Genomic DNA, 12,107 nt, shown 5'->3' with positions numbered 1-12,107 from the left:
CCAGTGGCGGTACTACCATACAAGCCGAAAAGCCCGTCTTGCGATACAATAAATCTCGTTAAATAATTCATAATTGATAGCAATGAGGAAATAAAGACGATGTATTAACTTTGACTCAATAGTGTATGCACAATGAGTATACAAACACTACGGCTGGAGGTGTGCTAGCAACCGGCCCATAGAATTACACTGCTCGATATCCGAACGCAGCGAACTTCCGAGTGGCGGCGATAGAATGCAAAATATCAAGGTCGCGCACGAAGACCTCTCGCTTTGTTTCACTTACTCTCGTTGGCTTGCATGTTTTTAACTGCTTTCACCTATAGAAATGTTAGTGTGTTAGCAGAGACAATCGAAATTATTTAATAATTTATATGGACATAAAAAGCAACATTACGGGTTGAAGTACGTCAGGATGTCAAATTTGAACAACTTCACACTTCTCTGATAGATTGTTGTGATTCATAATTTGAAATTTATTATTTAGTGGAATAGTGCATTTCATTGTTTTTTAGTTATTATTAATTAAAGTAAATTTTATTAACAATGAGTTCCAATTGTGTGGAAATTGTTTCAGGCTCAGGTGTGTGCAAACATTAATTGGTGAACAAAAGCTTGTGTTATGGGTACTAAGATAACTGATGAAATTTTTTATGAATAATATACATAAATACTTATAATATATAGATAAACACCCAGACACAGAAAAACATTCATGTTCATCACACAAATATTGTCCAGTTGTGGGAATCGAAGCCTTGGATTCAGAAAGCAGGGTCGCTGCCCACTACGCCAATCGGCCGTCAAATTTAATGACTACCAGCTTACTGCTTCTATTGTATATATGGTAACTATTTTCACAGATATAAGAGTGATGTCGCCAGTGCAAGCGTTCATGTCCCCAAAATGGGGTGGCGTGGTTTTCGGGAACCCCACGAAGACGGAGTGCGAGCAAAAACACTACACGCCCGATGTGAAACTGATAATGGGCACGTTCATCTCGCAACTCCGGAAACTGCTCGGAATTACTGAGAAGGTGAGGTATTTTTTTTATAAATGGCGAACAATAGAAACTTTTTTTTTCTTCTGTCTTTACACAGATTAGCCAACGGCAGGTGTCTATATGTTTAATTAAAAGTAGGTAAACTTCGCACATGGCAGAATCGGCTCCCCCAAATTCTAAATCTATCGGAAACTCGCCCCGAAAAGGAGTTTTGCCGCTTATGCTGCACATACCGCAGAACCAACGCCATTGCCACAGTAGCCTAGCCGCTTACATAGGCATGTTCTTCAAAACATTATATTGTAAATTTTAAACTTTTTTTAAACATTTCAAAAGAACTCACCCATACATACAGCCAAATACTACCATATACAAATATATAATTGTATTATATATTACAGCACCAATCCTTCTCAAAACGACCTCACAATAAATCCGAAAAAATCGCGTCCGCCATGCACGAAGCCTCCAAAAGAACCTACTATTAGTAAGATTTACTAGTGAAGTAGCTTTCACGTTTTGAAACGTTATACCGTCGCGGCAAAATAGACCTAACTTTTAAGATTTTAGAGTTGCAAATTCTGTACTACAGATTTATACCTAGTTTGAAAAATCACACTCATCATTATTTCAACCGATTGACGTCCACTGCTGGACATAGGTATTTATAGGGCGTCCACGATTCTGGGCCGCTTGTTTCCAACGGTTCCCCGCGACTCGTTTGATATCGTATGTCCGTTGTCTCGTTGGGGGCGGACCAACGCTGCGTTAACCGGTGCGGGGTCGCCATTCCAACACCTTGTGACCCCAACGTCCATCGGTTCCAATTCAGCTTCGCGACTCGTTGAGTTATGTCGGTACCTCTAATTCTTCTACGGATCTGCTCATTTCTGATTTGATCACGTAGAGATACATACTCCTAACCTAACATAGCTCTTTCCATCGAGCCTTCTTATAAGTCACACTCAGTGTTTACTAATAATTAAAAGTTGTAGCTTGTGCTAAAATTAATATTAGTAGGTTGTGCTTTAATTGATATTAGTAGCTATTGCTAAAATTAATATTTGTAGCTTGTGCTATGATTGATATGAGTAGCTATTGCTTTAATTGATATTAATAGCTTGTGCTACAATTGATATTAGTAGCTTCAGCTAAAATTAATATTAGTAGCTTGTGCTACAATTGATATTAGTAGCTTCTGCTAAAATTAATATTAGTAGCTTGTTCTTTAATTGATATTAGTAGCTATTGCTAAAATTAATATTAGTAGCTTCTGCTAAAATTAATATTAGTAGTAGCTTGGGCTATAATTAATATTAGTAGTTTGTGCAATACAGACTTTATCAATCTACCTTTATCTTTAATTTTACGCTACTGAATTGGTACTTTTTCCGCTCGGTGGCAGGTCAAGATACCGGGCGGTCACTTGGAGCCACTGTGGTCAGTAGTTCCACGGCGCTGGGAAGTTGACACCCTGCTCCGCATCAGGACCCTAGAGCAGGTATCTTCTGCGGAAAGAAGCCTGAAATCGCTTGCTAAATTGCTGGGTAAGTGTTTCGTCAAACTGCTTTCTGTTTTTTTCTTTTTTCCGTTAAAAATTGGTAAAGTTAAAAATATTAGCTTTAGTTTAATGATATAATGCAGCCAACTAAATCTATATATATAAATTTTACTTTAAACTTTACTTTTAACAGTTTCTACGTTATCAGCTTGTTTTGTAGCCGTTTTAGATGTACCTACTTGATTTTTTTATTATATTTCCGACTCAAGGATATTTCCTATAATATTATAATTTTTATTTGTGCTATAACCTACACTTCGGGATTGCTAGAGAGTCGCAGGTTCAAATCCTGTCGGATCCGAAAATTAAAAATAATTAAAAATTTAAAATAATAAAAATATTTTTTATGCGGTATGTTGCAACTTTTAATAAAGCTGTCGTGTAATGAAAGTGTTTCCTGAATTCCCAGGTGAAATATCCAACATTGTGATCAACGATGAAGTGGGCGCATCCATCAACCACGCTGTCGACAGTATTCACAAATCGAGGAGCCTGATGATCAGTGGAGACCTTCTGAACGCCTACCGCCAGTCTCAACAGGCTTTCCTTGCGGCTGAGACAGCTTTCATGGAGCCTAGTCTACTTGCATTACTCTACTTCCCCGATGATCAGAAGTAAGTGAATTATTTCTCTGGACACATTTCAACAAATTTCTCTAAAGCCGGAACCATCCGCCCCTTGAATAAAATTTAGTGGTACTTTATCCCCATATTTAACACACTAGCTTTGCCGGTGTATGTTAATATAATATAAATAATAATAAAATATTGTTTAATATAATTTCTCCTATTTCTTAGTGGACTGTTAAGAAGACTGTAACTCAAATGAAATGAAATGTATTTATTTGAATGAATATGTGATAAAATGTTCTTAACAATATAAAAAGTCCCAACATACAAAACTTGTTCGATTATATACAAAAACAATCTAGTTGTGAGGCTTAAATTGCAGAAATTCATCAATTGAATAAAATACCCCTCAATAGCCGTTTTTTCAATGTATTGTTAAATGTTTGTACACAGCAAGGGTGAAAAAGGGTCCTAAAAATAGGCTTAGAGTTGTGTTCGTCAGGGTAAATGCTATTAAAGTAACCATTTGCAGCTCCATCATGAAACCATTCATAATGCTTTTTAGTAAACACTATCTACCTCCTTATAAGTCGAAATAGTTTTAGCATTAAACATAAACTACCTTATATTATAAGAGAGATCCCGTCAACAAACTGTTCTACAGTTTGACGGAATGTTTGTAATTTGTCTTACTGTAGTAATTGTAACCGAAAACAATGGAATGACAAAATAACAGGATATGACAAAGAATCTCACTCGAGATTCTTTGTCATATCCTCGCTACGCTCGTGCGTACAAATATACACACGACGAATACACACTTATACCATTAAACAAAATAAAACTTGTGTATACTTATGTACATGCGTTAGAAGTTATATAGGTACTTCTTCGGCGTAACAAGATAAAAATCTTTTCAAAAATTTTATCTTTCGCCTTATTATGTAGAAAATACGTCTAATATATTGAAAGTTTTGTTATTACGCATTATCTAGTTATATAAAGTTAATTAAAAATTCACAAAAAAAAAATCTACATAATGAAAGAAATGGATATAATAAACATAATTAAATTTGGAATACTAATAGACTCATTATCGGAAAGCCAAGTTTCACTCGACATTAAAAATTGAGATTTTTGTACAATTGAATCACGAGATGAGAGGTTGTCTCAACTGTTCTCTTTTTGAATTACTTTTCCATCTAAGGTTTCCGGTAATGTAGATGCAGAGCACATTTCTTATTTGTCAAGGATGCAATCTATGTCTGTTCTCAATTATTGTATGATTGTCCAAACATATTATTATGTTACCTTAGGCTGCATCAACGCTTACCATCAGGTGTGATTGCAGTCAAGCGCGCGCTCGTCTATAAACATAAAAAAAAAGAATTCCGTATTATTATGGAACCCATTATTGTCCTCGGATAAAAGTTCTATGTTCGTCATCCCTGTGCTAAATTTCATTAAGTTTAGTGCAGCGGTTTAGCCGAACATATGACAAACATACAAACAGATACATTTTAAAATTTATAACGTTAATATGAATTTCGTTTTAGGTATGCAATCTACATTCCGTTGTTCCTGCCAATAATGTTTCCAGTGATCCTGTCCCTCAAGAACCTGATCGATTGGTTCCGAGGGAAGCCCTCGCGGAAACTGAAGACTGATTAATGTATCGTTATATTCCAAATAAAATGTAATGGGTACTGGACTCGTGTTCACAATCATTACTCTAAAGTCTCACAGTATATTATGCTAAGTATAGTTTGCACTAGTTTCAGTGGGTGTCATTATTTCCGTTTCAACAATAGACAATTTCTACATGTACCACTGGCGTGCACTCCATACGTGGACAAAAGCTAAGCTAAGCTAAAGCTAAGCTAAAACTGCCTAACCTAAAATTTATATATAACTGGAATGAGAATGAGGATTTTTGCCGTTTTATGCAATTTTCCTTCTGTATGCATACCCTGGTAGAGCATAGAACTTTTTGGTGGTTTTTTCACCTCTTTAATCTCATCGGGGGCCGGAATGCATTATTTTCCACCCGCATTACAGATGAAAAACGGCACTTTCCGAACATATGGATATGCTTGCAAAGCCGTATAAAGTAAATTGTACTACGTATTTATGAAATAAACCTTCTATTAAGTGTATAATATGTGGTAATGATTGCGAATATGAATTTAAGTCATAATAATACCAAATTACAATTGTATAAGATAGTGATTTAATAAAAAATAAACGATAAAATTTTGTTCCTGTCTTTACAACCCAGAAAAGCAAACAAGTTTTAGTTCTTTTTTATCCCGACTTCTTACGTCTCCCCTTGAATTTTGCAAGAAGTCCAAGGAGCTTTCTATTTATGAATTAAACTCTCAGATCCTGCAAAGTGCCATGTTACGTGCATTTGGCCTTAATTCAATTAAATAAGGTTTTATTCACGTAGACCTATCACAGGCACTTATGAATACACGTTCATACACATGTTATTTCTTATTCCCATTATTGGGAGGTTATGGTGATAACTACATTCGTTATACATATTACTAAGGTAAGGAGCCCACTAAAAACTTAGCCGGGGTTATATATATATATATGAATTAATACAATATATATATATATTGTATAGCGAGATGTGAGCGCGGAGCGGTATTATTTTAAATGACACAACACACAAGTTCTTTGACATTCCCAGGTTTTTAAGCCCCAAGTATGCCTGGCAGAGATCGCTACTTAGCAATAAGGCCGCCTTTTGTATCCTGCTACATTCTTCATGTGTTTGTTCTTTTTTTATTGTCTCGTTTTTCTGAGTGGTGTACAAATAAAGAGTATAAATAAATAAATAAGTATACAAACATTCTTGCTAATTTAGACTATAGAGTTAATTGAAGGCCGATTCCGCTGCTTTCCGAATCCAATGCCGCTGGTTCTATTCCCAAAACTAGAAAATACTTTTGTGATGTAGGTACATGAAAGTTTTTCAGTGACTGGGTGTTCCTTATATAATAAGTATTTATGTATATTATTCAAAAATATTCAGCAGTGATCTTAGTACCGATAAGACAAGCTACGCTTACTTTACTATTTAATAATAGATATACGGATTCAATTAAAAATCACCACTCTTATTAATAACTGTAGTCGCAATAAATAACTCAATTAAAAAAAATGTAATGTCTGTTCAATAAGGGCAATGAAATAGGTTCCTATTATAGGAATGCTTGTCGTAATTTTCTGGTGAAAGATTTGTTTATATATATTCTTTAGTTTTTATTTTTTAAATTAAGTTTTTAAATTATATTCTTTCTGCTATGGGAACCAGGAAAACAGAAATGTAGCGCTGAGGCATGCACTAGTAACTGTTAATAAAACCATATTTTGCTTCATAATATGTTATAATATATTGAGGTACTTTTGTCGCATTCGTTATTTCTTTTCAAATATTATATAATATTTTATTCTATACTTAATTAAATATGGCGACTGGCTACGTTGTCGACATATGATGCATGTGCAAAATATCTACCTGATTTGTGAATATTATTGATATTTAAAACTAAAACGGACGTAAGGTGCTTTTTCAATAGTCAACATTGTATGATCGCATTCAAATTTGCGATGAATTTCTAAAATACAGGCTTCTTAATGACGGAATCACGGAATCCTATGATTTTGAAAATAGAATTTCATTTGATGTTACGCCCGTGGGGATTCCCCACGTACCTACTTACAATGCATTGACCAATGAAAATGCTCTTAAAGTCCTTCGAAGACTGGCCGCACTTTGATTACATTTAAATGACCGGTTGAGAAAACTGGTGCATATGTTAATCAATACAAAAGACATACGTCCAGCTGTGGACGTACTTTGAGTAAGGTGATGATAATGAAGAGGTGGGTATGTTACTAAACTGTTATTGTACACTCGCTCAAACTGAGTAATTCAACAAATTTGAAATTGGCTAATAAATAATAATCGCTATACTTTCAATTCGATGATTGTTTCTTTATTCTAAGACTACTTGTTAAAGGCTCGATTTAATGCAAAAGCTTATAGTCTAAACCTTTCCAATGTGCGGTCAGCCTTTAATACTAAATAATTACGACAGACAAAAGCCTGACTTGGTGATATGTCTCTGGAAGTGTAGCAATATCATTAATAAGAGTTATGTAGTCATACATATCATAGATTTATTGTACACTAGGCGTCTTTTTTATTGAATTACATGGGCAGCATGAGCCGGCTTTTTTCTTCGTTTTTATAATATTCATCATCATTACGGGTCTCCTCCCACAGTGAGAAGGGATTAAGGCCGTAGTCTACCACGCTGGCCCAGTGCCGATTGGTGGACTTCACACACCTTTGAGAACATTATGGAGAACTCTCAGGCATGCGGGTTTCCTCACGATGTTTTCCTTCACCGTTGAAGCAAGTGATATTTTAATTTCTTATACGCACATAACTTAGACAAGTTAAGGGTGCGTGCTGGGATTCGAACTCGGCCCCCGGAAGTACAGTCGAAGTCCTACCCTCTGGGCTTTCACCCCTTTATAATATTACATACCTACTGCTAATAAATGTATGACATGCCAATTCGCATATTCGTTGAGCAAAATTGAGTGCGGTAGGTCGGCTCGACTTAACTTAATTAGGTTCAATGAGTATACAAACAAGCTAACTATATACTCATTAACAGTGGCTCGCACTTCATAATGCACAAAAGCACTGCCTACCCTAAAATTTTTATCGAACTCGTATTGGAGGTTTATTCCATTTTATGCTTCCTGCTTTATTGGCCTACCCCGGCCAAAAACTCTGCGCACGCCAGGGCTTATTACAAATCTGAATTAGGGTTATCTATTTAACAACGGTACGGTAATAAAGGGATATTTCTCGAGGTGAGACAACGAGAGCTGTTATCATCGACTGTACAGTAAATATCCTACTGCTGAGCAGACCTCCTCTTTTCCCGGTGCTTCTATACGAGTTTGCAGGCTTCAATAACGAACTCCAGCTCTCCCATACGGATTAAGCGTAATTAAAGTGTTAATTAATGTCCTGGGTGCCTAATGTGAGATTTTGTACCTACGTTGACTTATTCGAACGCGTGAAAGTTAACTACGATTTACATGGACATGAAGGTGCGCCATCTAGTGACAGTACTAGGAAACATTATTGCCAATTGATAGTTCTCGCAGTTAACGTTCACGCGATCGTTTACGTAAACGTAGGTAAAAAATCTCACACTTCTCTCAGCTAGAGTAACCTAATAAACTGACCTTAGAAGATTTCTGACAAACCAATTCCTTACCCCTAAGATAATATATATTTAAATTACAATAAAACACCATACTAATAGCCCAACTCCATTGAACACTTTAAACATGTATTATGACTCGACCCAATCGGTTTCCGTGATCATAGCGGCGTTGTCACCCGTCGCGGGCATATACTCCATCTCCCATAACGAATTACCCAAAACTAAAGTCTCCCCTTCATTGAGCTGGAAATTGAGTGTATAACATATCTCCTCGCATGGAGACCTTGGTTTCAGCTGAATAAAAGTCATCCCTTTTAATTGGGACATGATGATTAAACCCGTATCGAGTTCTAAGTATTTGAATCTATGGGTGTCGTAATTTTTCGAGAGCAAGAGCCAATTGAAATGCGACGGGGGTATATGAGGGGATAGGAAATAAGGTCTCGGCGCCAAAATTCTGAAGGATTTCACCGCCCTGATGTCACAGTTCTGGAAATGGACGAACCAGCTGGGAATATCTGTGTTGGTTATTCTGGAGACGATTTCCTCCAAATCCATCGGCTGTTTACCCAGTCGGATGTTTGTGAGGGTTCTGCAGGGCACGGAGTCGCGTAGTCTGTTGTCGTTGCTGATGATGCTGGTCAGGTTGAGCTCGGAGACAGACCAGTCGTAGTACGCGTCGGTGACGATGACGGGCGCTCCTCTGGACAGGTGGTGGTTGAACACTTCGTTGTAACTCGTGTCCGACACGCGAGCTATGGTTTCTGGAAACAATTGCTGCCATTAGATATTGAATAGCAGAAGGTATTACCACATTAAGGAAGAGATTGGTTCCTGAAGTAAGAAAATGTACAATAATAGTTTAAAAAAAAAAATGTCACTAGATGGCTCCTTTCGATTCCATATAGGATTCCATGTAGGTCGAAAATTCACACCTTTTGGTCTCGTTGAAGGTGCCGACATCGCGTCAGTCGCAGTCTAGACATCATCGTAATGGGATAAGGAAAGAACCCTTAAACCTATTAATTATTTATTTAACATTAGTTATACGAGGACGTAATGGCGGCGGACTGCCAGTTACACTATACAAAAATAAATTATGTCAGTTTGTTTGTTTATTTGTAACCTATGTTTGGCTTTAACCCTGCACTAATCTTGATGAAAAGCACATATTATATAGCTTGCAACCTGGAGATGGGCATAGGATACTTTTTATCCTGGAACAACCGCTGGTTCCTTCACTGAACTATGTACATATAACTCAACGGTTTCCCGCGTGATTTTAAAAACAGTTAGTATAAAAAAATTGAATTGAATTTAAAAAAAAACTAATCGAATTCTGAGTATCTACTTCTTTAGAAACTTAAAAAAAATATATATAACAGGTATATATTAAAGAACTCACTAATAGCCTCGCAAGTAACGCAGTCCGCAGGTGAGATAAGATCATTATCCAAGTTCTGCGGCTGAGACCTCTCTATTAGACATTTGTTGTAATACAAAGGGGTCCAGTCCCATATGGGCAGCAGTTTTATCAGAGCGATTCTCGCGACCGCGGTTGCATGCCATTGAAAAGTGTCCGTATGGCTAACAGTATAACCAATCGCCACGAACATCACCAACAGTAAAAATAATCTCGTCCACCGTTTAATTGTAGCCTTGCGTACAGCATTCGTCAAAGGGCGGCATATCAAATCCATCTCTTCGTCACTCATGCCCGACTCTTTGCAATATTCGTAAAACGAACGCACTTCAGAATTTATTAACTCGAATTTCTCGCGATGGGACATATTTGGCGCGTTTTTAACATTCATTTTTATGTTATTTATTTCGTTAGTTCCCCTTTCCAAGTTGTGCGGAACCAGGAGCAATCAATATCTCAGGCTGAGCTGGTGGAGTCGTGGCTTATCGATGCAGGTACGAAACTCGCGCGCGCGCGATAACATACTTTTGCTACAGATTAATGAAATTGGAAAATGTCATATTAAAAACAAAGTCTTTTATTCTTATTTATTTAAGTTCTATTAAAAAAAGAGCATTGTTTAAAGAAAGACTATGCAATGAACTCTGTATAAATACTTATTTATTTCAAATAAATTCTTGCCTAGGTTTGCTGATTTTAAATTTAATGCGGTGTTTATATTCTCATTGATTAGCAATGATTTCATAAGCTGCCCGATTCGGTAAAAGTTTTTGACTTTTGCAAAGAGTTGCCAACCTTGACAACCTTAGGGTGTCTTCATACAATTATAATGCATGATTTGGCAGCACCGGCAAGAAAAATATACTCATCACTAATTTTACATAGAAATGATATTTCACCACCGTCAAGAAACTTTCAGAAAAGTTACTGAATAGCTCAGTTAGGAGTTTATAATGATGGCAGTTTAAGTTTAATTTAATTTTTGAAAGTTGAAGTACGTCGGTTGCCTTTAGCTGTTTTCGGCAAAGAGGATATAAACAACCAAACGACCTTAATCGCCATCCGATATGACCATAAATAGCTATAGTATAGCCTCAATCAATAAAATATAATATACTTGCAAGTAATTCTTATCAGTAACCTGTTAAAAATAATAAACATTAAAGAAATTGGAGATGTCTTAGTGTGTATGGGATGATTATTTTAAACACTAATGAACAAATCTCTAAACTGAACCAAATTTTTCAGGTGAAAAACTGGGCTGTCCTTTTGTAAAGGAAGCTTTGTGAAAAGGAGAACTACTTTTAGACATTTAAGCTTAGTTCGACATGAAAATAATTTAATTATCAATATTAAGAAAAAATAAACAACCAAGCAGATGTTTTTTTATAATTTGTCAATTTGTCCCTCTCTTTCAGACGAATAACTGTTTTTCCTTTTGTAGTAAATTCTATACTTAAAATAAATACCAGTATTGGTGGCTTGGTAGGTATCAATTATAAATAGTAAATTACAAAATAATAACAAAATCCCAAAGGGAAGTTAGTGAAAAGAAAATACAAATCAATAAATTGATAATTTAGTTCAAATGGTAGTTTCTGAAATAATATCTTAAAATCTAGCAACATTTTATAGAGAATTGTATCCGCCATATTGAAAGTTCTGAAGTGGAAGTGGGTCAATCATAAATCTTAATTATCGCTGTATCTCTATGTCACATATTAATTAAAGTAAAAGTGTTTGAAATATTATAAAAATATTAAATAAACTTTTATTAGTGTCTCTAATAGTTGACAAAGGACATTTGGATTTTTTTGCAATACTTTTGACGAATACGTCACAGCGCCATGTTGTATTCCTGCGCTGATTGCAGGCACGAGAAATCTGCCAACCCGTTTATTTTTTGGGATTAGAGCCCGAGAATAAATCGAACTGCGATTTTGTACTCAAATATATTTTAATTTATATTTGTTGGCAAATGTCAAACAACTTTAGTGAAATCGATGCATCCCTGTTGTCGCATTTCGAGTGCTAACTTCTAATTTCAACTGCAGTTTTGTGCATCCGCGAAAGTTGAAAGGACTGTGTTGTAAAAGAAAGAAGTGACAATTAGCCAAAATTCCGGTCCCTACGCGCAGACGAGAAGGTGCCTACCCGCCGGGGCAGTCGGGCGAAGGAGATATGAACAACAAACGAAAAAATCGCCAAGGGCCGCCGAGGTAATGCCAGTTTATGTACTACAACTTTCAGTAACGATGACATGTCTTTGTTATTCGGCCACCGCGTA

General features: G+C 36.2%; 3 protein-coding genes across 4 annotated transcripts in view; 2 read left to right on the top strand and 1 right to left on the bottom strand.

Annotated features, from left to right (window-relative positions):
* LOC120628448 (GPI transamidase component PIG-S) overlaps window positions 1-5,390 on the top strand; it is a 73,752-nt gene extending 68,362 nt beyond the window's left edge. For both annotated transcript variants that reach the window (XM_039896827.1, XM_039896828.1), the window contains exons 8-11: window positions 864-1,036; window positions 2,409-2,550; window positions 2,974-3,178; window positions 4,690-5,390. In XM_039896827.1, the coding sequence (XP_039752761.1) occupies window positions 864-1,036; window positions 2,409-2,550; window positions 2,974-3,178; window positions 4,690-4,804 (635 nt within the window). In that variant the 3' untranslated portion in view covers window positions 4,805-5,390. The remainder of the gene's footprint in view (window positions 1-863; window positions 1,037-2,408; window positions 2,551-2,973; window positions 3,179-4,689) is intronic.
* A 3,117-nt stretch (window positions 5,391-8,507) lies between these two features.
* Window positions 8,508-10,247, bottom strand: LOC120628285. The gene is made up of 2 exons (XM_039896583.1): window positions 9,803-10,247; window positions 8,508-9,161 (listed from the first exon to the last, which is right to left on the bottom strand). The coding sequence occupies exons 1-2, from the start codon at window positions 10,209-10,211 to the stop codon at window positions 8,527-8,529; spliced, it is 1,044 nt and encodes a 347-aa protein (XP_039752517.1). The 5' UTR covers window positions 10,212-10,247; the 3' UTR covers window positions 8,508-8,526.
* A 1,240-nt stretch (window positions 10,248-11,487) lies between these two features.
* Window positions 11,488-12,107, top strand: part of LOC120627883 (ataxin-2-like protein) — a 44,710-nt gene continuing 44,090 nt past the window's right edge. The window contains exon 1 of the mRNA XM_039895999.1: window positions 11,488-12,039. Within this exon, the coding sequence (XP_039751933.1) occupies window positions 12,002-12,039 (38 nt within the window). The 5' untranslated portion in view covers window positions 11,488-12,001. The remainder of the gene's footprint in view (window positions 12,040-12,107) is intronic.

The sequence above is a fragment of the Pararge aegeria genome, chromosome 12 (genome assembly GCF_905163445.1).
Source record: "Pararge aegeria chromosome 12, ilParAegt1.1, whole genome shotgun sequence".
NCBI classification, from domain to species: Eukaryota; Metazoa; Arthropoda; class Insecta; order Lepidoptera; family Nymphalidae; genus Pararge; species Pararge aegeria.
Note: the sequence above shows the minus strand (reverse complement) of the source record. Positions and strands in the feature narration are given on the sequence as shown.